The following is a 27,801-nucleotide window of genomic DNA, read 5'->3' as shown; positions in this document are numbered from 1 at the left end:
CTTATAAGTGGGTGGATCACACCCAATTGTACCGAGACCTTTTGTGATTAAAACCCAACACTTAATGGGTGGTTAAGTTGGGACAGTATCGGTACAATGATGGGCCATGGGCCACACTTGTCGCTGTTTAACATGGTATCAGAGCGGGTTGCTCTTCAATATGTCGCCATCATGGACCCGGATATGAGGTCGTTCATTAATTGATTCACCAATCTCCTCTCCAATCATGGACCTAGTTTGGGTTCATTAAATTGGCCATCAGAAGTGTCCGATTGGATTTTTGCCAAGTGTCCGATGTGGGCCTTGGATTGTTAATGTTTGTGACCCGATTTCCAATATGGAATCGGGTGTGTCAATTAATTCCACGTGCATACCTAGAGTTGGATTGTTATGTTTGTGACCTGATTTCCAATGTGGAATCGGGTTTGTCAATTAATTCCATGTGCATACCTAGAGCTAGGTTGCACGTGAGGGGGCGTGTTAGAGAGGAAAGATCCCACATTGGAAAAGTATAAGTGGGTGGTTCACACCCAATTGTACCGATGCCTTTTGTGGAGAAAAATTCAGCTACCGTCCCCAAACTATGCTGCCAAGGCCAATTTGATACCCGAACTCTCAAAAGTATCAATGTGATACCCAAAGACATATTTTGACACCAACGTGATACTTCCGTCCAAAATTTCTGACGGCGCCGTTTCTTTGCTGACGTGGCAAGCACGTGGAGACAAAAAATTTTTTTTATCAAGGGCAGAATAGTCTTTTACAAGTAACTAATTAAAAAAAAAAAAGGAACCATGAACAGAGCTCTCTCTCCCAACTCCGATTCTTCTTCTTCCCAACACTACCTTTTTATTTTTTTTATTGAACACAGATTTGGATTACACAGACAACGCTGATACTGATTACATGAAACAAGCTACCACTATAGACATCGAAACCAGAGACTAACACAAACCCGAAAACAGAAATGATTGATATAACAATAAGCAATAAAAATCGAAAAGCAAAGGACTAATGCAATTGATCATGGCCAATCGAGAAACATATCAGCAGAAGAAGCGGTGATCAGCTGAGTCGAGTAAGGAAGTTGCCACGGATTGAGCAAAGAGTCATGCATCTCAGCCATGTCGTTAATGTCCTTATCGAAAATGCCGCTGAACTCCACAAAAGTCCGTTCAATCGACTGCAAGTAGCGAAGTCGATCAGTCAGCTCCTTCTCCTGAGCCCTCATGACATTGTTCCAGGCCTCCACCTCGCTGTAGGCTTTGTCCTTGGAGTCGATGCTCTGCCGGATTTGGCTGTTCGATCTGGAGCCGGCTGATCTCCGCAGTCAGCTCCTCCACACGCTTCTGCTTCTTCATCTGCGATCGCCAGGCCGATTCGCGATTAGACTGCATCTTCTTCCTCTTCTTGTCATCCACCACAGATCCGTCGGAGCCAGAGCTTGATTAGCGCTGAACCGATGACATTTTGAGGAGAATCAATTCAAGAAATTAACATAGCGGTGATCGGAGATGACGGAGGCGGTTCCTGTTGCGAGGGTCGTCCTCCAATTCTTGCAATTCGAAGACTCCGATCAAGACTCTCTCTGGGAATTCATCGACCTCTCCGACGCCGACAACCACCGCCCCAATTCCGACAACCCCACCCCAATTTCGATAACAAGCACCCCCACCCCAACTCCGACTCTGAACCACCACAAAACTCCGAGCCCATTGGGCCCAACACTTCATTCGACTCCCTAGTCGCTTCGCCGGTCGCTAACCAGATCCGAGCCCACACCCGCCGTCGTCAGACCTGTCTCGTTCGACTCTCCTGATGATGATGATGTCAAGTTTTCTGAGAAAGTCCCCAGATCATCAGAGAAGAAGAAGGAAAAAGAAAAAGAAAAAAAAATAATTAACAAAAGAAAAGGGTAAATTGGTCTTTATCTTTGTTTTTTGTCTCCACGTGCTTGCCACGTCAGCAAAGAAACGGCGCCGTCACAAATTTTGGACGGAAGTATCACGTTGATGTCAAAATATGTCTTTGGGTATCACATTGATACTTTTGAGAGTTTGAGTATCAAATTGGCCTTGACAGCATAGTTTGGGGACGGTGACTTAATTTTTCTTAACTTTTGTGATTAAAACTCAACACCTAATGCGACTAATAGAAGATAAGTACTTTGATTAGGATGGATGCATGGACCAGAATAAAAAGTTCTGAAGGTGGGATTGCATATATACATATTAAATAAACTCAGTTCCAGGATGTGCAGCTGCGTACTCTAGTGCACATCTGCCTCCTCCCCTGGTTGTAGTATACCATATCAGGCCTTCTTTTGTACTTCCTATGGCCAGCCGGCTTTGTCACTTGGAAGCATAAAATAGAACTGATTTTATGGACTGATTCATATTGTGTCACCATCATGGTAGGCCTTCTTTTGATTTGTTTAGAAATCTTGTTCTTTTATTTATTTGTTTGTTTATTCATTTTCTTGGAAAGCTGGTCATAATAGCACGTTGAACGGTGACCAGATTGATTGTAAAAAGTATTAGACCATTTTGAACAGGATACAACTCATAATGAAGTTTGACATAATGCGTGATACTGGTTTACTGTATGTGTATGAAGTTAGAGCAAGTCCACCGGTATGACTTTGCCCGGGCAAAGTGAGGGAATGATGATGTGTTGACCGGGCATGGAGAGAAACAACCTTCCACCGGGCTTTGTTTGACCAGCCAAACTTTGGCTTTGCATGACTGAGGTCAAAAAAAGGGGCAAGCCGATGACTATTTTCTTGCCCAAGGTCATGGAGCTGCCAGCTCGGCCAACCACAGAACGTGGGTGACATCAGGAAGCTGCGAAGAGACAGACGCGGCTAAATCCAAGGGTGGAAGACACAGACCAATCCAGAAGCGCCACGTGGCCGACCTGCAGCAGGATTTTGTCGCCCAGTCGCCGAGAGGATGCCGGAAAACTGGACTTCCGGCCGGGTCATGTCGCACGGCTGTGGGAGGCCTTTGATCTCCTTCTGGACTGAGCGGTGAGGTGAGGCACCACTGTGGGGAGGACGAGCGGGCCGAGGCGAGCCCGTATGGCTCGGGTCCGCTGCCGGAGGACGCACGACGGCGCCGGAAAACTCGGGTCGGGTCGGTCGGGACCCGATGGGTCTGAGGAGACGCGGAGGAGAGAGAGGAGAGAGTTTCAAGGGTGAAAGTGAAAAAAAGATGAAAAATCTGTCCTTATAAAAAAGGACCAGAAATTTTTGTTATTTATAGAAAATTTTCAAATTTTCAAAAATTTATAACTAATTCATACGAACTCCGAATATTGCGTTCCATGTATGCACGAGATCGTATCGACGATCTCTATAACTTTCACACAGGAAGTTTTCCCAAATTATGTATGTGTAAAAAGTCGATTTTCGAGACCCCCTAAAATTATATAATAATGAACAGTGTTGACCGGGCAAGAAAAACAACGGGTGTAAACCCATGTCCAGTGGCAGTGAATAGTATCTTGACTGGTTGAATTCTTGACTTCTCAACTTTGTCTTTTCTTGACTACGGGTGCACTTGCTCTTATGGTACTGATTGAAACATTAAATGTTGGTCCTACTGGTGGCGCTACATGTAAATCAGTTGCTTGTACCTTTCTCATGTCATAATTAGTTCATAATTAGCATTATTTCTAGTCTTTAATGCAATGTTTTTGAAAACTTGGAAATCCTAAGATTTTCAGTTCAATGATTGCACAGTCTTTTTACTTATACCTGGTGCGGTTCTATTTTTATATTGTGCTCACCAAAAAATATGCTTAAGCTTATTGAAATTTCAACACAAGGTGCTTAAAGATAGGACTGGCATTAGGCTAGTTGTCTCTTAGGCTTTATGCATCTACGAAATCATACAAAACTTTAAAGAGTTTTAAATATTTAATTCATCTTAGGTGTTCTGCTTCTTCCTTGAGTTCCTTCATATCAATAGTAAACCAAAGTTGTGAAAAAAAAGTGAAAATACTAGGATGAAACAATTATGCCTAGAGGGGGGGGGGGGGGGTGAATAGGCTATTCTCGCAGAAAACACACTTCCTTTCAATTCAAAAACGTAACAGACAATACTCAGGATTGAAACACAGGTATGGATCCCAAAACAGCAGTAAGATAACTAGGCAATCAAGATAATCACAAACACACAGCAACCAAGAGAGCAGAATTGTTTGCGCAGTAAAAACCTCAAAAATGAGGAAAACAACTGCGGGGCCTTTAAGGTTAAAGACCCTAATGAAAACAAATCGCTAGATGAAAGAATACAAGTTCTTTACAAACAATCCAAAGCTCTGACCTTGGCTTACTTACTAGACACACTAGTAGATTGTCTGATCATGTACTTGTAGATCTTTACCACCTTTGAACTGTCTTCACTTATTGATAGGTGCTGACCTCAACCTTCAACCTTGTACGCACATCAACGACTCCAACTGACCTCGAGAGCACTTGATGTGAAGAATGTAATGAATGATGGATGTGTTTGACTCAATGATCTACTTAAGCATGGAACAAGTAGTTCATAGACTCGAATTTGAAGCACACGGTTTCTCACAAAAACAAACGAAAAATCTTGACTCAATAGATGCACCAATTCTTATTCGGCTCAAGGTCACAGATGAATGGTTGAACACCTTGTATATGTATATCAGACTCCCCCTAAAACCTTGGACAATAAAGACTCCAAAACCTAATTAACTCCTAATATGGAAGGAACAAATCATAAAAAGATATTCAACAAGTAAACCCGATTCTATCCTTAATGAAGACGATACGTCTTAACATCACAAATTATGTAGTGAAATATCCTTTTAAGACGCAACTAATGAATGTGCACAAAACGTGAAAAAGAAGACATAACATCCAACGACCTGACCTGACAGGGATTGCAGAACAGATTGCTATCCCAGTATGCATATAGATTGACCTTAATGAAACCTGACCTGACAGGGGTTGCAGAACAGATTGCAATCCCAGTATGCATGTAGATTGAACTTAATGAAACCTGATCTGATAGGGATTGCAGAACAGATTGCAATCCTAGTATGCATGTAGATTGACCTTAATGAAATGCAAATGCATATGCCCATACCTGGAGTGCATCGAAGAGTCAGCTGGAGCATTGTATGATCATATATCACTTCCAGTTTACACTTGATAACTCAAGCAGACCTATGATTCTAGCTTTTGTATTAGGAATGCCAACATACATCAAACCTATACTAACAATCTCCCCCTTTGGCATTCCTATACAAAACAACCCTATACTCATCAAACCCTATACGAATCATACTCCCCCTCAATCGTTACAGCAAATTCCAAAGGCATGATATTCCATAAGCATGATATCCTTCCTTATTCCATACGCATGATATATCCTTCCTTATTCCATAAGCATGATATCCTTCCTGAAACACTTTTAACAAACAACCCAGTGAAAAGCATGTAACATATAAAATTAGCCCAACTTCTCCCCCTTTTTGTCTAGGAATGACAAAGGGCACCAACAGGATGGAATTACCATCACCTCATGCAGCGAAAGACTATGAACAATGGAAAATAACATGGTGGAGTACATAGAGTAAACTCTGAGCTATAAACCATATGGTGGAGTTCATATAGTAACATGATGGTGAGATGCAATCAACATTCATCCAACACTCATTTTGAATCACCCAGAAACGTGAAAATTAACAAGTAGTACTCATACTCCCCCTTAATCGATTCATCTGGACAGAATGAATAATAAAAAAAATGGATCATGATCATGATAACACACAATGAGGTGAGAATATTAGTCGCAGAAGTGAGAGGGAAGAAAAAGCATAGCATTGAGAGAAAGTGATTTGATGACTTCTCAAAGACAACAATGGGCCAAGCATAAGGAACACTACACAGTAATCTTGAACAACAAGCATTTAGACACAAACTGGGGCTAAAGCACCTCTTAACTTTGTGGTAAAGTGATCAGAAGTCAATATGGGGCTTCAACTTAACCTAGGATCAACCAGAATTAGAGTTCACCGACAAACACTACTTTTTGTTTCTCAAGTCCTCCTTATATCACTGTGTGGGCTCATATATTTTCTTTTGAAGCCTTCCACACACATTTTTTTTTTTTTTTTTGTTTGAGTTGCGACTCATGTAGCGAGCCTTATGTCAGTGGCTCCCAAACCAGTTGGTTTTAGGGCACTAAGTGTAACAAGGACACTCCAAAGGACACATCAACTCGAGTCGTTTAAAAGCAACAAAATCAACCACCGGGAGACCAAGCCATTCCTGTTTCTTCCCAATCCTCATATCGTTCGTCACGACTGAGGCCTGTTTACTTTAGAAATAGCCTGGCCAAGCTCCATATTGCAATGAATTTTTTTTTTTTGAAAGGAGCATAGAATTACGAACACCAAAAAGAGTGCAGTTTGTAAAGGACTAATCCCAGATCACTTAGAACAAGATGATACGCCCACAAAAGACTTGAGTGTGCAAGTGCGTATAGCAAAGTTTGGGAGAGTGAGCCAGCCATAATCTTTGACTAAAACCTGAGGTAGAAAGAAGAACATATAGTGCCCTGCAGCTCGGACCCATGATCGAAAAGGAGAGCAAGAGTCAACGATCTCAATCTGAGGTCAATTTTCCACCAAACACTTCAGGATTGAAATCTCACATGCAATCCTAGTATAGACAAATGCATTCTGCTGAAACTAATTTTTTTTTTTTAATTTTTTTTTTTTTTCGTCTAATCTAAATGAAAACACACAATGAACATGCAGAAGCAATAAAAGCAGATGAACCAATTGAGGAAGAGTATCAGTACCGAGAACACACACCAATGGCATTCCTAAGTGACTCAAAACGAGCATTGTCTAAAGGTTTTGTGAAAAGATCAGCCAATTGGTGTTCAGTGGGTACAAACGCAAGCTCAAGAATATTTCTTTCAACCAAATCACGAATAAAGTGGTACCTCATGTCAATGTGCTTGGTGCGTGAGTGTTGGACCGGATTCTTAGAAATATTGATTGCACTCGAGTTATCACAAAAGATTGTTAACTTACCTTGAGGAATTCCATAATCTCGAAGCATTTGCTTCATCCAAATCATCTGAGTGCAGCAGCTACCCGCAGCTACATACTCAGCCTCGGCAGTAGAAAGGGAGATGCAGTTTTGCTTCTTGCTATGCCAAGCAACCATATTGTTTCCAATGAAGAAACAACCTCCAGATGTGCTTTTCCTATCTTTCAAGTTTCCTCCCCAATCAGAATCAGAGTACCCTGCAATTTCCACATTAGTCTCAAAAGTATAGTATATACCACATGAAGTAGTACCTGACACATATCTGATGATCCTCTTGACAGCTTCCAGATGAGATTCTTTTGGATTTGCCTGAAAACGTGCACAAACTCCTACACTGTAGGAAATGTCAGGTCTGCTTGCAGTAAGATACAATAAACTTCCAATCATACTTCGATAAAGAGTTTGATCCACAGACTTACCAGTAAGGTCTTCACTAAGCTTAGCACTTGTGCTCATGGGATTGGACACAACACTTGCAGATTGCAAACCAAATTTCTTTATCAAATTTTCAGCATATTTAGTTTGGGATAGAAACATACCATCTTTCAATTGCCGAACTTGAAGTCCAAGAAAGAAATTCAGTTCACCACACATGCTCATTTCAAACTCACTTTCCATCACAGTAGTGAATTCCTTCACAAATGTTTCAGAAGTGGATCCAAAAACAATGTCATCAACATACACTTGAGCAATCATCACATGGTTTTTATCTCTTTTTACAAACAAGGTTCTGTCTACAGCTCCCCTAATGTACCCTTTACCCAACAAGTAAGTAGATAAACGCTCATACCAAGCTCTGGGAGCCTGCTTCAACCCATACAAGGCTTTCTTAAGCCTATACACATGATCAGGATTGCTGGGATCTTTGAATCCTTGAGGTTGTTCAACATAGACTTCCTCTTGTAGGAGACCATTAAGAAAGGCACTTTTGACATCCATTTGGTATAACTTAAAAAGTAGGTGGCAGGCTATAGCTAGAAGAAGTCTTACCGATTCGAGTCTTGCAACTGGGGCAAAAGTCTCGTCAAAGTCTAGTCCCTCTACTTGAGTGTACCCTTGTGCAACAAGTCTAGCCTTATTTCTAGTGATATTCCCAACCTCATCAGTTTTATTTTTGAAAATCCATTTTGTTCCAATAACATTCACATCACTAGGCCTAGGGACAAGATACCAAACATCATTCCTAGTAAACTGATTCAACTCATCTTGCATGGCATTTATCCAATCATCATCACTTAGTGCTTCTTTAACATTCTTTGGTTCAATTAAGGAAACAAATCCAAAATGAGTCATGACATCAATGATTTCTTTATTTTCACTAATAAAACACAAAAGAGCAGCATCACTACTTACCTCACTTGTTGCCTGTCTTCTAGTCTTAATTCTATCATTCACATCTCCAATCACGTCAGAGGTTGAATGATCCTTTTGCACTTGTTTGAACCCTCTTCTCATCAAAGGTTGAGGATCGAAAATTGGATCATCCACCAACCCTTCTTCTTCTTCCTTGATTGTGACAACATCCTTGCTTCCAAAACTCTGTTCATCATCTGTACTCAAGCTCACTGAATTCACAATAGAATCATCAATTGTTACATTAATGGATTCCATAACTGACAATGTTCTTTTGTTATAAACTCTGTAAGCCCTACTGTTTGGAGAGTATCCAAGAAAAATACCTTTATCACTTCGTGCGTCAAACTTAGCAAGGTATTCTCTATCACGATAAATAAAACATGGGCTTCCAAAGACTTTTAAGTGACTCACCGTGGGTTTCTTACCTTTCCACAATTCATATGAGGTTTTGTCAGTACCAGGTCTAAGAAACACCCGGTTTGCAGTGTAGCACGCTGTGCTGATTGCTTCTGCCCAGAAGTTTGGAGTTAATCCAGCAGAGTGCAGCAATACTCTCCCCATATCAAGTAGAATCCTGTTCTTTCTCTCCACAACACCATTTTGTTGTGGGGTGATTGGAGCAGAAAATTCATGTGTAATACCATGTTCATCACAATAATTTGCAAAAGATGCATTTTTAAATTCAGTTCCATGATCAGTCCTAAGTCTAACAATGCAAGAATTTGAGGATTGTTTCTCAGTGAGAATTCTATTACACAAACCTTTAAAACTGCTAAACGTATCAGATTTATCTCTTAAAAAATTAACCCAAGTGAAGCGAGAGAAATCATCAACTAATACCAGTATGTATTTCTTACCTCCCATGCTTTCAGTTTGAGACGGACCAACAAGATCCATGTGCATAAGCTCTAGTGGCTGGGAAGTCGTTGTAACATTAATTGCACTATGAGCTGCTCGGGATTGCTTACCCAGCTTGCATCCCGCACACACCTTATCTGGTTTCCCGCTTAGGTTCGGTAGACCTCTCACACTCTCTTTGCTTGAAAGTTTTAGCATGTCCTGGTAGTTCACGTGCCCTAAACGTCGAGGCCAGAGTTCAAGAACATTATCAGAAGTTTTAGCTTTCAAACAAACCTGAGACACAACAGACTCATTAACATACACACAATAGCAATTATCTTTTGATCTTACACCACCCATGATACTCTTACCATCACTGCCAAGAACAATACACCTCTGTTTATTGAAGTTAACATCCTCATAATCATCACTCAACTGACTTACACTGATGAGATTTGCCTGAAGACCTTCAACATACAAAACATTTTTCAGATTAGGGATACCTGGAGTGTTAACAATCCCTTTTCCTATAACCTTGGCCTTCCTTCCGTCACCGAACGTGACAGACCCACTAGTGTACTCATCAGAAAAGGAGACGAACCAACTCTTGTCTCCTGTCATATGCCTAGAGCATCCGCTATCAACATACCAAGTGTCTGCTCTTCTGGCTGAAAGTGCTGTCAATGCTACTAAACATGTTGCTTCAACAACCTCAAAATCATTAGAATCAGGATATATGGAAGAAAACAAGCAAGTTGCATCAACAAATTCAGAACCCACTGAAGAATCATTCAGATACGAAGAAAAACAATTATATGACTCCTTTTTCACCCAAACTTGTTTCAGGTTCGGATCCAGGCTGTTTGGGATTGAAACAAGTTTAGCAATCCTGTTTACCTCTCTCAGATGTTCTTTCAGTTTAGTCTGCAACGATAGTTTCTTATTCTCTTTTTCTGAGTTCCACAACCTTTGAGACTCTTTTCGCAGCAGATTGCACCTAGGGCGAATGTGCCCAGGTGTCCCACAATAATGACAAACAGGTGTAAAGTTCCTAGACCACGATGAATGACTGACTTGACGCACAAAAGAATTTCTATCAAAGCTAGGACATCTAACTTGATTGTAAGGGTTGAACCCTAGACCACGTCTTTCTTTCTCAGGTTGTCTCACACTTGAACTTTTCACAAAGTTCAGAGGTTTAGAATTCTCACCAGCATTATAGCCTAACCCCTTTTTGTCATTATCAGGTTTACCCATTCCAATCATCTTAGACACTTTGTCTGACCCGATTGAGAACTTAGAGAACTTTTGCTGAGCATCTTCCAACTCAAGCTTTAGAGACTCGTTTTCCGAAGCTAAAGAACTAGCAAGAGCGGTTTGAGATTTTAATTTTACCTGAAGAGTCTTTACCTGATCAACCAAGTCAGATCTTTCACTTTCCCACTCTTTGATACATGACTCCAACCTATCCTCAGCTTTCTTTTTCTCTCTTTTGATCAAGACAATCTCTTCACTTTGCAAATGGTTTTTCTTGAGAATTGATTTAGACGCTGCATAAAGTTCTTTGTACTTACCATCCATCTCTTCATCCGAATGCTCCTCATCGTCTGATTCATGGGAGGATTCGTTATGAAGAGTTGAGGTAAGTGCAAGATTCTCTTCCTCATTCTCAGAGTGAGCATCTGACTCACTATCACTCCAAGTGGATTTCAAAGCTTTGCCCATACGTGAGCTATACTTTTTATTTCCACAGTCAACAGCTAGATGCCCAATCCCACCACACTCAAAACATTTAGGTTTTTCACTGAAGATTTTCTTTTGGAAAATTTTGTTTGATTTGGAGTTTCTTTCAAAAGAATTTTCAGAAGGCAAGCTGCGTTTTGAACTGGAGTCAAAAGAATTTTTTGAGCCTTGACCACTAGAGTTTCTAGACTTGAAGAATTTTTTGAACTGTTTAGTCAAATAGGCCAAGTCTTCTGTGCTGACTTCAGTGTCTTCTTCCTTTTTGACAGAATTAAAAGCAACACTTTTCACCTTCTTTTCAGGATTGATCCTCATCTCAAAAGTTTTGAGATTCCCCACAAGTTCATCTAAGGAATAGGTGTCAATGTCTTGGGCTTCTTCTATGGCTGTTTGCTTAGACTGAAAACTAGGTGGAAGAGACCTAAGAAATTTCTTAACAATATGATGTTCCTCAAACGGATCACCAAGGCTATGACACTGACTCGTCACATTGATAAGTCTAGCATGGAAATCATCTATTGACTCGTCAGTCCCCATTGACATGTTTTCAAACTCTAAGACCAACCTCTGAAGTTTTTGAGCTCTAACCCTTTTATTTCCCTCATAAGTAACTTGGAGAAGATCCCAAGCTTTCTTGGCCGTCTCACAATGACTGATCCTAACTCTCTCCTTTTTTGACAAGGAGGTGAACAAACTATTCCTTGCCTTGAAATCATGATTACAATCCCGAATTTCAGTTTCACTCCATTCAGCCCTTGGTTTAGGAATCATTTTAGAAGCAGAGGATTCACTAGCTTTAGGATTTTCAGGTTTAGTTGGATGAACCCACCCATTCTCAACAACATTCCACATATTCTCATCTTGAGAGTAAAGAAAAGCTCTCATCATGATTTTCCATTGAGAATAGTCTTCCCCATCAAACCAGGGAGGACTATTAATTGAGCCCGAGGCTCGATCGCGCTCACGTTCCATCCTTCCCATGGACCTTACTAAGATTCCTTAGTAACCTGCTCTGATGCCAAATGAAAATACTAGGATGAAACAATTATGCCTAGAGGGGGGGGGGTGAATAGGCTATTCTCGAAGAAAACACACTTCCTTTCAATTCAAAAACGTAACAGACAATACTCAGGATTGAAACACAGGTATGGATCCCAAAACAGCAGTAAGATAACTAGGCAATCAAGATAATCACAAACACACAGCAACCAAGAGAGCAGAATTGTTTGCGCAGTAAAAACCTCAAAAATGAGGAAAACAACTGCGGGGCCTTTAAGGTTAAAGACCCTAATGAAAACAAATCGCTAGATGAAAGAATACAAGTTCTTTACAAACAATCCAAAGCTCTGACCTCGGCTTACTTACTAGACACACTAGTAGATTGTCTGATCATGTACTTGTAGATCTTTACCACCTTTGAACTGTCTTCACTTGTTGATAGGTGCTGACCTCAACCTTCAACCTTGTACGCACATCAACGACTCCAACTGACCTCGAGAGCACTTGATGTGAAGAATGTAATGAATGATGGATGTGTTTGACTCAATGATCTACTTAAGCATGGAACAAGTAGTTCATAGACTCGAATTTGAAGCACACGGTTTCTCACAAAAACAAACGAAAAATCTTGACTCAATAGATGCACCAATTCTTATTCGGCTCAAGGTCACAGATGAATGGTTGAACACCTTGTATATGTATATCAGACTCCCCCTAAAACCTTGGACAATAAAGACTCCAAAACCTAATTAACTCCTAATATGGAAGGAACAAATCATAAAAAGATATTCAACAAGTAAACCCGATTCTATCCTTAATGAAGACGATACGTCTTAACATCACAAATTATGTAGTGAAATATCCTTTTAAGACGCAACTAATGAATGTGCACAAAACGTGAAAAAGAAGACATAACATCCAACGACCTGACCTGACAGGGATTGCAGAACAGATTGCTATCCCAGTATGCATATAGATTGACCTTAATGAAACCTGACCTGACAGGGGTTGCAGAACAGATTGCAATCCCAGTATGCATGTAGATTGAACTTAATGAAACCTGATCTGATAGGGATTGCAGAACAGATTGCAATCCCAGTATGCATGTAGATTGACCTTAATGAAATGCAAATGCATATGCCCATACCTGGAGTGCATCGAAGAGTCAGTTGGAGCATTGTATGATCATATATCACTTCCAGTTTACACTTGATAACTATAGCAGACCTATGATTCTAGCTTTTGTATTAGGAATGCCAACATACATCAAACCTATACTAACAAAAAGTAACCAGAGAGAATGCTTTGACCATGAGAAAGTTCTTGTCTCAGCAACTTGGATCACATATTTAGAAATTTAATGATATCTGGATGAAAGGAAGGTTGTAAAAAACACTGTAAATGCAAAAAGGTTGGTGAAGTCCATTTGGCCGAGCAATGTTGCTCACAGAATGTAGTTGCCTCCTTCCATTTTGTGGGATTTTTGCTGGTCCTGAATGCCTAAAGGTACCCTTAGTCGTGTAGTCAAGACATAGTATCTAAACCTAAAGGAGCAGTATTTATCTGATTGCCGTAATTGTAGGTGCACTCATCTCTGTACCCTCCTTTCTCCTTGCTGTACATTGGTTGTTATGGTTTCATGTAGGAGCTCACTATTTTGTGTACTCTTCCAACGTATGTAGGTTTCAGTCTCCCTTGGCAATTTAATAAGCAATCATAGATATATAGAACAAACAGGCCCACTTTGACAAACAAAATCTAGGGATTCAATTCATTCACGTTCTCCGCGTTTGTTGACTTGTAGGGAACCTATTAGAGTTGCATTATTTCTTTTGTCAATGCAAAGGTAAGAATATGATCTATGAGTGGTGGGCTAGCTAGGATTCTCCCCCTGGAGTAATGCAATTGTCCTCTGCAAAACTGAGATAAATTCATTGCTGTTTTCAGTTACACTAAGGCCTAGTCTTTTAAGTATTACATTGTAAGCATTATTAATACAAGACACAACAATTTGTGTAGAACATATGTATTTCAATCAACTGCAACTCAAATGCTCTGGCAATATCTGTTAAGAGCACTTGGTTTAAAGTTTTATAGTGATGTTGTTTGTTTTGGCTGAATTCTAACTGCCTGTATATCCTATGCATACTCCACTATATACATAGCAGTTTCTTAAACTGAAACCCTCTGTTTATATATAGTTCTGATTTTACCTGTTGGGAATCCACCCTTATTGATTAACTATGAAGTCATGCTGTGGCATCCTTCACTATGCTTTATGTGAAGTCACAAAGTACACAAGTTTATTATTGGACTGGTAATGTTATTCAGTTATTGCTAATCCCACTAATCAATGCGATAGGATCAGTCCTTTAATACTCAAATGTGATCCATAATTTAATACAACCAATAAAACCACTTTCGATAATATTGCATTGCATCTGTTATTTTGTCTTGTAGATTTTTTTTGGCATCCTTACATCTTGTATCCTTGTGCTTTTCTTCTTTCAGAGGGAACGACTTCGTCAGGAACGTGAAGCTACTTTATTAAAGAGTTTGTAATTACATGTTGGAACAATTGTTTGAAGTACCGTTATGTATAGAAATTTATTTTAAAAGAAATGCGATACATAATGCGAAGATTTGCTAACGCAGTGTAAACCTCTCCACTGAGGAAACTTCACTGCGTGGCTTTTGACGTAGCCAACACGAAAATGCAATCCAATATGAATCACTAGGGTTTACAGAATACAAGTCGTGTTGTTCTTAACAAACACTCTCACTTAGCAACACATGCTAACTTGTTTTACAACTGTTCTAACTCCTAATACAACATTCAAGATACTCAACCTTCAACTTTTCGTGCTGTCAATTTAAATCACGATCTTGAGAATAAGTATGAAAATGATTTTGCAATGGAATACATGAAACACATAAAGAGGGTTTTTCCAGAAAAACGATATAAACAACTCTAATCAATCTAGAGCAATTTTTGTGTAATCAAAAAAGAAAAAACCACACCGCTAACTTTCGTTTAGAAACCTTTTATAGGGGAGAAACTCTCCCCCTCAATCAAATCTTTTCTTAATAAATAATTAAGAAAAATATAGAAAGGTTTTAAAACAATTTTTGAATGAGCAATCGAAACTTTCCTAACCAAGATCTCAAATTGATATGCAAGTTTAAATCCTTCTTTAATGCATAATTGATTTGAATCAAATTGACTGATATGCATATCAATCAATAAGCATAAAAAAGATATGGAATCAAAACATATTAAACTCAAGATCAATGACTTAATTTGGCCTAATCTTCTCTTCAAGATCCGATCCTTTGATCCTTTATCTTTGTTTCCTTAATGCTCCGGTTTCCTTGTGACAAAAGGGAAATCATGTATTGAATGGTGAACAGCCCAAAATACTTACAGAGTTTGGAATCAAGATAGAAGTATCGATTACAAATTTTTTTTTTAGATTGTTATACTTGTTAGGTTTTTGATGTATTCTAAGATCTTAGTAGAGAAAGATGCAATGAGTATTGAAGCTTTTTGCTTTTGCCAATGAGATATGAGATCTTCTCTTGTTTACGATGTTCCTTATCTTGTTAGCGTATTGTTAGATTACAACCTTAAGAGTTACAGTTCATGCTCTTAATCTGAGAAATTACGTTATTTAGGCATTTGAACAGAAATATTTAATGGTTGGTTTCTTTTCAATCGTTAAGTTGATGTTGTGCTTGCTATCTTGTTGGAGCAAGATTTGCTTCCCAGGATCACAAGAACTTGCTAACTGATTGGAAATTTCCATTGTGTTGATGTTTGCAAGCGTCAAGTGCCGTCAACAGACTGCTATAAGCCTATAATATAAAATCACTCGTGTCATTTGCGACTCCACTGTAGATCAAAGTTTGCAAGTGTTTTCTCGTTGGGTTTCAGATGTATATATCGTTAATTATTCAGCTTGTCATTAAATTTCAAATGCCCGACTTTATTTGCCCCAATACAAGTGTGCAAATGAGAAGCTCAGTCTACAGACTAGTGTTAGTTTGGGTTTTGCACTACCGAAGACAAACCTAACACACCAGAGAAAGTTTACAAGTACCATGGTTTCTAGGAACAAAATTCTGTAGAGTATAAGTTCCTAGAGGCTTTTATATAAAACAAATAGAATAGAGTGAAGGATTTTGCGAGACAAGATTGAACACAACCTCTGATCATTCTCATTCTTTTATTTATTTTTTACTGTTAAATTGTTCGAACCACCAGAGGCTATAATTTTCTTCACTTGTGAAACACCGCGAGGTCATTAAATCTTTTGCACCCAAATAAAATGCCGGTCGGTTGCAGTATTCTACAAGTAGTTATGACTAATTCTCGACCTATCTTTCCATATTGACTAGTAAAACGAATAATGTTGGCAGTGCTGCTATCCACAAAATCTGGAGTAGCCAATAAAAATGGAGCCAAAGTTGAGCTATGTCTCAATAACGCACTCTTTTTCCAAATGAAATTGGGACTTTGACCCACGTCCACTAGTCTACAAGTCATAACATCTCTATTCCATATATCATTTCTTTATTTCATCGGAGAAATCTGGAATACGCAGGTTGTAAGAAACGCAGCCAACGACGTTAAGATGGAGGGGCTTTTATGGCAATTCCATGACAGGGTAAAAAAATGTTTTACCACTCTCCTCGTTGGCGATTAGCCACCACAATCCAGTTTAGATGGAGTACTCCTTCCTCCTCCTCGTTGGCCTATTCATCTCCTCGTTAACCACACCATCGTTCGTCCTTGTCCTCTTTCGGCTATCAACAACCACAAAGCAATTTCTGCAACCGCATGAAAACTGATCGATTAAAGGTGTCCGCAAAGATTTAAATCTATTTGGCATCGATTTGTTGTTTTCAGTATTTCGTCGAGGCTGTCGAACCTAAATACAGGTTAATAGCAAGCAAAAGGCACGATCGATGCAAGAGTTCGTGATGCGACCAGAGCAAAAGCGGAAGTTTCTGCAAAGGCTAGAATGAAACAACGGAGCCTCCTGGTGTTGGTTTTGTGACACATGGTGAATAGTCTACAAACTCCCTCGCTTTTATGGTTTTACCATAATGGCTCAAAATTTTTCAACTAACGGTCCGTTTGTGTGAAATTACACTATGCCCCAAGTTTGAAATAACGTCTGGATATCCTTGCTCCACGTATACTGGTTTGACTGGCTGTAACTTTCAGCCTGTGCATTCCAGCCTCCTCCTATATCATCTCTGCTTTTGTGGAACTGACGAAGGCTAGATATTTGATATTTCTCCCTGTCCATGTATCTTCCCATGATCAATTCCATTTCTCTTCAAGGAAGGCTACCCATGCCAGCACTACTGGTCCTTCTACTTCTTGTTTTGTGCACTGCAGCTTGCCACGCTAAGGATGATCCTCATCACTGTGAGCCTTCTTCCTGCGGCAACATCCACAACATAAGTTACCCTTTCCAACTCAATGATGATCCAAACAAGTGCGGTAAATCAATGTATAACTTGTCTTGTGAGAAAAATGTCACTGTATTACACTTGTATTCAGGAAAATATTATGTGCTTGCGATCAATTATGGAAACTACACAATCCGAGTTGTGGATGCCAATATTCGTAAGGATAATTGCTCTTCAATCCCTCGTAATTCGTTGGCCAGCTATAACTTCAGTGAGGAGGATCCATACAGCATTGATATGTTGAAAGGTCAAGGTCACATTTATTGGGGGGACGCGCATAGGTTTGAATTGTCAAAGCCTATAATCTTCATGACCTGTGACACTCGGCCGGTGAGTTCGTATCTCTATATGGATACTGCTCCTTGCATTAATGCACAGAGTGGGCATCCTTTTGTTCTCACAGGAGGCTTAAATGCCTCGGATTTGTGGGATTCATGTCGCATAGAGCTGATGGTCTTGACATCATCGTCGATTGGTACAAAGGACATTAACAGTTCCTACATTGACATCCACAATGAGCTGCTCTATGGTTTTGAACTTTCATGGTATTACAGCTACCGTGGATCGCGTACCTATTGGGAATGCTATGTCGACACTGATACCAACACAGTTGATTGTGGTAAGGAACATTCGATCTGTTTTTCAAGCTTTACCACAATTATTTATTTTCAGCTTACTTTTTATCATTTAATAGATTCAGAATTGAGAACGTGATATTTGTGATGCAGGCTCCAGGTATAGTACCTTGGACGTCATAAAAGGTAAGAACTGTGTCAATCCAGCTTATTGTTTTCACAGCAACTTATAATCAACTCTTAGTATAACTGTACGTTCTCTCTCTATTTTGCAAGATCTACCTGAACTATTTGCAGAATTATTCATTGGTGTAACTCCAACGGCAGGTGCGTTTTATCCTTAATTTCTTTTTCTAAAAGTAACCTTGATTATATATTTTAATTTGAGAAAACTTCATTCTTTCAAAAAGATAAAGAGTCATAAACGGTTGAATAATCGATCTCTAGTGTAATTCTAGCACGGAACTAAATTATTTTCCTCTACAGTACTTGGGGCGACTGCAATAAAAGCTATATTCGGAATTCCATGTGTGGTTGTCCTTTTAATCTTGAAGTTGAAAAGACGACATTTATCAATGTTCAACGTTATTGAAGAATTCTTACAAAGTCACAACAACCTCATGCCTATACGGTACTCCTACTCCAACATCAAGAAGATGACCAAAGGATTTAAGGATAAATTGGGGGAAGGAGGTTATGGCTCTGTGTATAAAGGAAAGCTTCGGAGCGGTCACCTTGTTGCTGTTAAGATGTTGGGAAATTCCAAAGCTAATGGGCAAGATTTTATGAATGAAGTTGCTACCATTGGAAGAATTCATCATGTAAATGTGGTGCGACTAATTGGCTATTGTGCTGAGGGATCAAAGCGTGCTCTTATATATGAGTACATGTCAAAAGGGTCTCTTGATAAACACATATTTCCTAAAGAAGGACTCATTTCCTTAAGTTGCAAGGAAGCATTTGAAATTTCCCTAGGAGTGGCTCGTGGTATTGATTATCTGCATCAAGGATGTGATATGAAAATTTTGCATTTTGATATCAAGCCACACAACATTCTTCTTGACGAGAAGTTTGTTCCCAAGATTTCAGACTTCGGTCTGGCAAGATTATGCCGATCAGATGAAAGCAGTTTAATTTTGACCGCAGTAAGAGGAACCTTTGGATACATAGCTCCAGAATTTTTTTACAAGAATATTGGAGGTGTGTCAAACAAAGCTGATATCTATAGTTTTGGAATGTTGTTGATGGAAATTGCAGGGAAAAGAAGGAATTTAAATGCACTTGCAGCAAATACGAGCCAAATTTACTTTCCTTCTTGGGTGTATGACCAGTTCAATGAAGAAAAGGAGGTGGAAATTGAAGATGCCACGGACGAGGAAAAGAAAATAACAAAGAAAATGCTCATGGTAGCATTGTGGTGTATACAAATGAAGCCTAGTGACCGTCCTAATTCGATGAACAAAGTAGTAGAGATGCTTGAAGGAGAAGTTGAATTCATTCAAATGGCTCCGAAACCTTTCCTATATCCACATGACATGCCAGTAGGATGATGAGGATGATTCCGAAACAACTTTGTCATCATCACTGCCATTGAAAAATGAAGCTCAAGAGTCAATTATTAGTTTGATTCAAAATCCAAATTAAAGGAAGTGATGTACTAGTTAATATTTGTATTCACAATGGAGCAGGCATTTCCTATCATGCAGTAATTAATAAGTGTTCTTCCATGCTCCTCATATACACTTCTTGTACTACTTTATTAATTCTATGCTCTCTATTTTTTTTTTTTTGTCTGAAACTGTCTGTGTACTTTAGATAAGCCATTTTCTGGGATTTCCTATTTTAAACAATGAATGTAGGTGTTGTTGATTATGTGGTAGGCTGGTGGCTGAAGGATTCAAGAGTGGGTTGTGCTTATCAGAAATCATGAGGGAAATTTTGGAAGTTTTGCCCTTCTCGCTACAACACCTCGTCTCTACCGAGGTAGCTTAATTCCTACTGGTTGTTATTGAAGATGCTCTGATTGGTATCATATTGGTCAGCAGTTGTTTACAAGCTTCGTGAAGGTAATTATGCTCAGCATAACATGGATTGTTGGTTAGAGGGAGGCCGATGTCTTATTAGTTATTGTCAAGTTTGAGGATTGAAAGAAGAAGAAGAAAAACTGTAAGCATAAACTCAAGCACAAGACATCAAGATCTAAAAGAAAATTTTGAACATTCACTCATTCTTACTGCATGGCTACCCTATCATGTTCTTTCTCTACAATGGTACTAACATTTGAAAAGAAAAGCTGTATATATACATATAATCCACAATTGCCCTTGTCAAGTAAGTTACATACAATCCGATAGAATTTAAATATGTGTTGCCTCCCGTAAAGCAATTCTCTTGGCTATAGCTTGCAGCATAGCTTCCAGTGTAGCAAGCTCTGCCTCATCATCTCCAATCAATTCTGAATCATAAGAATCAGAAATATTTAAGTCCAATTTCATCTTGTTATTTGTTACATGACTACAAGTAGAATGAGCAGTAGTAGCATCTGTGGCGTCTCTGACTGCCCCCAGGGATGAAGGACTTCTTGTACCTTTGATATCATTGTTCTTCATCGCCATTGCCTTGTACTTTTTGATAATGTGGTGGACTTGTGTACAATCTCGGGGCCAAGTCTCTGGTTTGGTCTTCTGAGGTTTGAAGATGATCATGCATACATCGGTACCACAAAGTATTGAAAGCTCGTCCGCCTTCTTACATAAATTCCTCTCCCAATCCCTGAGAGGCTTTCTTCGAGAACTGGGCAAGAGTTCCATCATTGGGACTAGTAAATCAAATTCAATTGTACTAGAAACCAAAGAACAATTGTCACTTCAGTTTAAAACGACTCTTTTCTTATGAGCTGTTCTGAGATCTAATGCAAAATTGTGTAGTATTGCATCGGTTCTTGAAGAAAACAAGCAAGAGATTTGTGGAAATTTTCTTGTTGTATATTACTTCATTGAAAAGAACAGATTACAAGATACAATATATATACAAAGAGTAAGCCGGTTGCTTTTTAGCCTCAACTCTACCAACTAAGCCCATAACTAAGATTAACAACTAAGGTAAGGTAAGAACAGTAGAAAGTAATGTACAAATCAGTAAAGGATGCTAGCTAAGCATAAAACAGTAAACCAACATGACCAACATGTTAGCCATACTGCAGTCATACTGTCAATACTCCCCCTCAAGCTGAATCAAGGGGATCCATTGATCCAAGCTTGCCCAAAATTCTGTGAAAATGAGAAGTAGAGAGGGACTTAGTGAAAATATCAGCCAACTGGCACTACACCAATTTTTCAATCAGACGACAGTTTTTCACTATCGTCTGAGTATAAGGTTTGCTGTTGTCTATCTCAATGTCGTCTGATACATGAATCAGACAATACCAGAAAACTGTCGTCTGATAAAATTTAGTACAACAGCAGCTACTACCCAGTCTGTTGTCTGAACACCACAAAGAACAACAGCAATTTGTACCAGAACTCTTGTGCAAAGTAATTTCAGTTGGCAGACCCTGGAAGAATGTTGACGTGTAATGAATATTTAGAGAACATTGATTTGTACAAAAACTGTTGTCTGAATGAAGCTTGTAGATCAGCAATGTAATTGAATACTATTGTCTGACTTTGAACAAGACAACTGTTAAACAGCGACAAGCGTGGCCCGTGGCCCACCATTGTACCGATACTGTCCCAACTTAACCACCCGTTAGGTGTTGGGTTTTAATCACAAAAGGCCTCGGTACAATTGGGTGAGATCCACCCACTTATAAGTTATATTTCATTTGTCACTTTTCCAATGTGGGATCTTTCCTCTCCAACACGCCCCCTCACGTGCAACCTAACTCTAGGTCTGCACGTGAAATTAATTAATCCAATTTCCACATTAGAAATTGGTAGAGTTAGGTTGCACGTGAAATTAATTAATCCAATTTCCACATTAGAAATTGGTAATTTCAATGGCAATACAGGGAACCCCAATTTGGGTTCATGATACGTGCCTACGTGGAGACGCAATTGGAGAAGGACCCGCTCTGATACCATGTTAAACAGCGACAAGCGTGGCCTGTGGCCCACCATTGTACCGATACTGTCCCAACTTAACCACCCGTTAGGTGTTGGGTTTTAATCACAAAAGGCCTCGGTACAATTGGGTGAGATCCACCCACTTATAAGTTATATTTCATTTGTCACTTTTCCAATGTGGGATCTTTCCTCTCCAACAACAACAGGAAAACTATTAAAGCTATTGTATGTTATTGCTTCAGACAACAGTTTTTTCTTTCTTTTTTCTTTATGTTCGTTTGTTAGACAATGGTTTGCGATTGGTATTGAATTGTCTGAGATAGAAAAGAAGATATACACAATTGAACAACATATCCTTGATTCCAAAAACCATTTCATTCCAATATTCATCCCAACATTTACACAGGAATTAACCTTGTCCAAGCGCCTATATCTTTTTCATTAGCTTAACAAGCTTTCAAGTTTCATGAGCTTTACATGATAATAAAAAAGAATACAATTTGCTCGATCTCTCAAGATATAGTTGTAAGCAAAATCACTGCAAGCTTGAAGCCTATTCCTTTGGTGTTGTACCACTAAGATAGTTGTAAGCAAAATCACTGCAAGGAAAGAAAAGTAGATGCAATTAATAAATTGTCAAGGTATTGAGAGCATCATGATCAAATACTAAAGCTCTTATAAAAAGTAGATTGACACAAGTCAATCAAATAGTTTACGTGCACTCATGACTGATAAATTGGAAAACCCGGAATTGTTATAAACTACTCAAAGAAAGACAGGAGCCATGACCAACATTTTTGTAGCAAGCATTTTAATAAGGACATGAAGTGAAGGTCTAGCTGTGTCTTTGAATGGGTCTCCCACTCTGCAAAACAAACAAGAGGATATCATTTTTGAGAATTCAGAGACTGGTAAATGATTGATAGAATATTAGATAAATCATAATGACGAAAACAATAAGAACTTGGTCAAATCTACTGCCACAGTACCACTAGACATCTCCAAATTAACAGAAAAAGGAGGACAGCAGGACTTACATGTCTCCTGTAATTGCAGCCTTATGACAATCACTTCCTTTGCCTCCGGATAGTATCCAAATATCCGGAACGCAATACCTGCAAGGGATTCAAGCAATAATTATTCCTTCATGATCTAATTAATATGGAAGCAACAACAAACTTATCTCCACTCCATGCCCAAATTTATAAAAACATAATTGACCCACCAACTGCTATTGTTGAAGCTGATGATAAATGTACAGGGACCAAATATTCAAAATCAGATCGATCATTTGTCTCTCTCTAGTCGTTTCTATAACAGTTAACAAAATGAAAGAAAACACCTATAGGCATTACAGGATTTCCCAATCTATCTAAAGTTCTAAACTATACCTAATAACAAATATACTCGACAAGTTACAGTTCAAGTGTGTGGCAAATGAATTAAACCCTTGAGCTCTATTTGCTAACACAGCTAAGTTAAATCAGGCAAAGAGAAAAATTAAGTGTCATAGCTAGTAATATTTACCTATCTTTTGATGCAGTGATAACCACCGGTAGAAGTTTGGAACAAGTAATTTCTGATCCCATAGCAGGGGCAAGTAGGGAATTGCATGTAGAATGGTCATCCGATACAAATAGTGAGGGTTGTTAATCATTTCCAAAACCTGTCAACAGATTGCCAGATTTAAACAAGAGTAACAAATGACTCAGCCTAAAGGTACCTACTAGACCTTAGTGCTATAAAACTACAAACCTAGTCATAGATACATTTTAGTCCAATCTAAAATAAGAAAAGAATAGAAACCTGTGGGACTATATGCTGCATGGCCCAATCAGGACCAAATTCTTCTGCAAGGCGCTTCACATTATTAGCAGCTGCATCACGTATTGAGTAAACCTACCATCAACAACAATTTTGTCAGTAAATTTCAAAAAAGAGGTTTCCCAGCCTATACTGCATGACAGATTACTGCCATTTCAAAATTTTAAAACCAGAGGAAGTTGTTAACCACCAGATAAGATTCCCATGTTTTTACTTCTAGACAAGTAAAAGTAAATATAAGGTAACAAAATTCTTTCTGATGATGAAATAGAAAGAACAAAAAGCAGAAGCATCAAGTTCTTTTTCTTCTTCTTCTTGGCTTTCTGAAAGCAATAAGCATGAGATGTCAAAAAATTATTTATCAATCTCAAAGGCTGCACAAACCTTATCATTTAACCACTGCATGCAAAGAGAACCAAGCTTATCATCGAAAAACCCCACACCCAACTGACTTGCCAATAAAGGGATATATTCTATTATCGCAAGCCGAACCCTCCAATGTCTATCCTCTGCCAGTTCCACAATTGCTGGCAGTAGAGACTGGGACAGCAGATCAATTCCAATTCCCTGCACCAGGTAAATTACCAAGAACGGCTCAAATTCAATGGGAAAACATAAACCAATATCCTTAAGACAATAGTCTGTTGAATAATTTAACAGTGGTTGCGGGCAAAACCATACCTGGTTGACTTGATCAAGCTTGCTAATAATGTTCAGCCGGACATCTGGAAACTCATCTTTGAGAAGAGAAAGGAAAATAGGCAGCAGTTGCTCTATGGTTGCATCCTGCAACCACCAACAGAAAATGAATTAATATAAGGATCAGGAGAGCATGGTTAGTTTTATGAATTATATAGAAAAGTCAACAGAAGATTCTTGCCTTTCCTAAAACTGGTGCCATTCCCATTATCACTGAAGCCAATGCAGAGCGAACGTGCTGGGATGAATCTGTTGACAATTCCTATAGCAAGCAAACTTTATAAGTTATAAAGCTAAAGTCACACATCAGAACTGCATCAAGACTAATCAAACAAACTATTTAAAACAAAATATAAGTTAAGATGTGTACCTTAACAAATGGTAGGATTTGCTGAACGGCAAGTTCTGGGTCCAAAATTCGGTAAAACTTGGTTATTTTTCCTGCAGCAGCAATCCGCACCTCAGCCTCATTATCGCGAAGAAGTCGAACATAGGCAGGCACCAGGTCTGACCTAAAGAATGTCAACATCACAACAACCATCAATTAGAAGTCAACTGGCAAGTTCTCAAACTATTACTAAGATGGTGACTCAAATCACAAATATAAATATCAAGAAAACTATTATCTCATGGTCCAACTTGAAACTATATAGCCAAAAGAAAACTAGTCGTGCACAGTATAGTAATAAGTCATACAAATGAAAAAATAAGCAGGGATAGATACAGAGATAAGATAGTATATTGGCAGTGGGATACCTTGTATATGAGACTGTAATTCACTTGCTATAACAGTTAACAAAATGAAAGAAAACACCTATAGGCATTACAGGATTTCCCAATCTATCTAAATTATACCTAATAACAAATATACTCGACAAGTTACAGTTCAAGTGTGTGGCAAATGAATTAAACCCTTGAGCTCTATTTGCTAACACAGCAGCCAAATTACGAAAGCTAGTGTGCTATGAGCCAATGTGTATGTACCTTTTTACGGCCAGCAGCGAGCAGATCGGTACGGCTCTTGTCCTTGTCCATCCGATCCACTCCGTTCTTGCTCCCCACTGTGACTCCCCAGAATCACCGCGGCCACGTCTCAATCACCATTAAACTCCGCTTTCTCCACCTTCAACACAAACACCATTACATTTGCATAAACACTCGACTTGTTCATTCATAAAAATGCACAGAAATAGCAGACAACCATAACTTAAGCTGAGCTTCGTGCTCAAAATCACAACAAATTAGGTTTCAATTCGATTGGAACGTAGCATCAATATGAAATCTGATTCAGAAGATCTAGAACCTGATTCGCAAACTGAATTAAGGAGAAAGTTGTACCTGGATTTAGCACCAGCTCGATCTCGTGGTTTTGGTGCGAATTGCTTAATTCTAGTCTCTTAGGCCCTTCTCTCTTTCTCTTCTCTCTTGTCTCTGGTTGGAACTGTGGGGACGTGTGGTTGCTTCCCTTGGATCCAACGCAACCTTCGTTTTCCCTTGGTCCGATGATCTCAATCGATGGAGGGGTGGCTGGGGTTTTATTCTTCATCGCTTGGGCTATCTTTTGGTGGTGGAGGTGTCAAAAGTCGACGACCGGAAGTCGAGCTTTCCGGCGTGACAGAGAGAAGGTGAGACGAAGAGAGAGAGCAGAGAGAAAGAGGCATGTGTGGCTAAAAGAGGAAGAAGGAGAAAATGAGAAAGGCTAGGTGAGAGTGAGAGTGAGAGAGAGTGATTTTCAGCTGGAGGCGGACTGGGTGTTTTGCTCGATGGAATGGAGAGGGAACGAGTTGAAAGAGTATAAGTGTTAAAAGTATAAGTCAAACCCTAACTAAAGTCAGCTATTCATTGTATCAAAAAAAAAAAATCTAAAACTCAGACGACATCAAATAAAATGCATTGTCTGAAACTCATGTAACAACAGACAAATTAAAAACCATTGTCTGAACAACTTAAATCAAACAACAACTTTCAGTAGCCATTGACTTACAAGATATCAGACAACAGACACCTAATAACAGTTGTGTGACTGAAAATAATCAGACAACAGCAAAAATCAACCATTGTATAAATGAACCTTGGACAACATCACATAATAACTGTTGTCTGAATTAATTCATTCAGACAACATCAAAAAAATAAACCATTGTCTGAAATAATATTGCACAAGAGCCAAGAAAAAACTATTGTCTAATTCGAAAACTCAGACGACACAATATTTCTTGCTGTCGTCTGATTAAATCAGACGACAGTTAAAATGTTTGCTGTCGTCTGATATGTGTTGTCTGATTTCGAAATTGGTGTAGTGTGGTCATGGCTTCGAGTGTAATGAGTAGCAATGAGCTTTGATTGCACTTGAGCTCGAATGTAGTGACAATCAACCTCGATGTGCTTGGTTCGTTCATGAAAAATTGGATTAACAGCAATGTGCATTGCAGCTTGATTGTCACAGAAAAGAGACATTGGTTGACTACTAGGATATCCTAGATCAGAGAGGAGGCTTTTCAACCAAATAAGCTCACAAGCGGTGGAAGCCATAGCTCGGTATTCAGCCTCTGCACTAGAATGAGCAACCACAGTTTGCTTCTTGCTCTTCCAAGTAACCAGATTACCACCAACAAATGTACAGAAGCCAGTAGTGGATTTTCGATCAAGGGAGTTCCCTGCCCAATCAGCATCAGTGTATCCCATTATGTGAGTGTTGCCATTGTTTTTCATCAAAACTCCTCTTCCAACAGAACTTTAGAGATAACGAAGGATTCACTTCACAATGTGGAGATGAGCCAAAGTTGGAGCATGCATGAATTGGCTGACAATGCTTACAGCATAGGAAATGTCAGGTCGAGTGATTGTGAGATAAATAAGCTTACCAACTAACCTTTAATAGGCAGTTAGATTTAAGAAAGGCTCACTCGATACATTAAGATCCAGCTTGCTGTCAAGATGAGTGCAAGCTATTTGCAGTCCTCCATATCTGCATCTTGCACAGATCAAGTATGTACTTTAACTAATTGAGAAAGAGACCTTTATGAGAAGTAGCCATTTCTATGCCAAGAAAATACTTAAGAATTCCCAAATCTTTAATAGCAAACTTTTTCCTAAGAGAGTGCTTGAGAGACTGAAT

The 27,801-nt window shown here is 39.1% G+C and overlaps 2 protein-coding genes and 2 pseudogenes across 2 annotated transcripts; 1 reads left to right on the top strand and 3 right to left on the bottom strand.

Annotated features, from left to right (window-relative positions):
• Window positions 1-1,024: 1,024 nt before the first annotated feature.
• LOC112202662 lies at window positions 1,025-1,469 on the bottom strand (annotated as a pseudogene).
• Window positions 1,470-16,968: 15,499 nt separating this feature from the next.
• LOC112196323 (rust resistance kinase Lr10) lies at window positions 16,969-19,882 on the top strand. The gene is made up of 4 exons (XM_024336645.2): window positions 16,969-18,140; window positions 18,250-18,282; window positions 18,373-18,423; window positions 18,583-19,882. The coding sequence occupies exons 1-4, from the start codon at window positions 17,354-17,356 to the stop codon at window positions 19,644-19,646; spliced, it is 1,935 nt and encodes a 644-aa protein (XP_024192413.2). The 5' UTR covers window positions 16,969-17,353; the 3' UTR covers window positions 19,647-19,882.
• Window positions 19,883-20,453: 571 nt separating this feature from the next.
• Window positions 20,454-20,906, bottom strand: LOC112202646 (MADS-box transcription factor 22-like). The gene has a single exon (XM_024343648.1). The coding sequence runs from the start codon at window positions 20,904-20,906 to the stop codon at window positions 20,454-20,456; it is 453 nt and encodes a 150-aa protein (XP_024199416.1).
• A 2,019-nt stretch (window positions 20,907-22,925) lies between these two features.
• Window positions 22,926-25,224, bottom strand: LOC112202637 (annotated as a pseudogene).
• Between the last annotated feature and the right edge of the window lie 2,577 nt (window positions 25,225-27,801).

This window comes from Rosa chinensis, chromosome 1 (genome assembly GCF_002994745.2).
Source record: "Rosa chinensis cultivar Old Blush chromosome 1, RchiOBHm-V2, whole genome shotgun sequence".
NCBI lineage: Eukaryota > Viridiplantae > Streptophyta > Magnoliopsida > Rosales > Rosaceae > Rosa > Rosa chinensis.
Note: the sequence above shows the minus strand (reverse complement) of the source record. Positions and strands in the feature narration are given on the sequence as shown.

What these genes read in the sequence shown, in the direction of transcription:
- LOC112196323 (XM_024336645.2), top strand. Translation starts at nt 17,354, where the DNA reads ATGTATCTTCCCATGATCAATTCCATTTCTCTTCAAGGAAGGCTACCC. An exon ending in TACCAACACAGTTGATTGTG is followed by an intron (nt 18,141 to 18,249) that starts GTAAGGAACATT and finishes TTTGTGATGCAG; the next exon opens with GCTCCAGGTATAGTACCTTG. An exon ending in TACCTTGGACGTCATAAAAG is followed by an intron (nt 18,283 to 18,372) that starts GTAAGAACTGTG and finishes CTATTTTGCAAG; the next exon opens with ATCTACCTGAACTATTTGCA.
- LOC112202646 (XM_024343648.1), bottom strand. Translation starts at nt 20,906, where the DNA reads ATGGAACTCTTGCCCAGTTCTCGAAGAAAGCCTCTCAGGGATTGGGAG.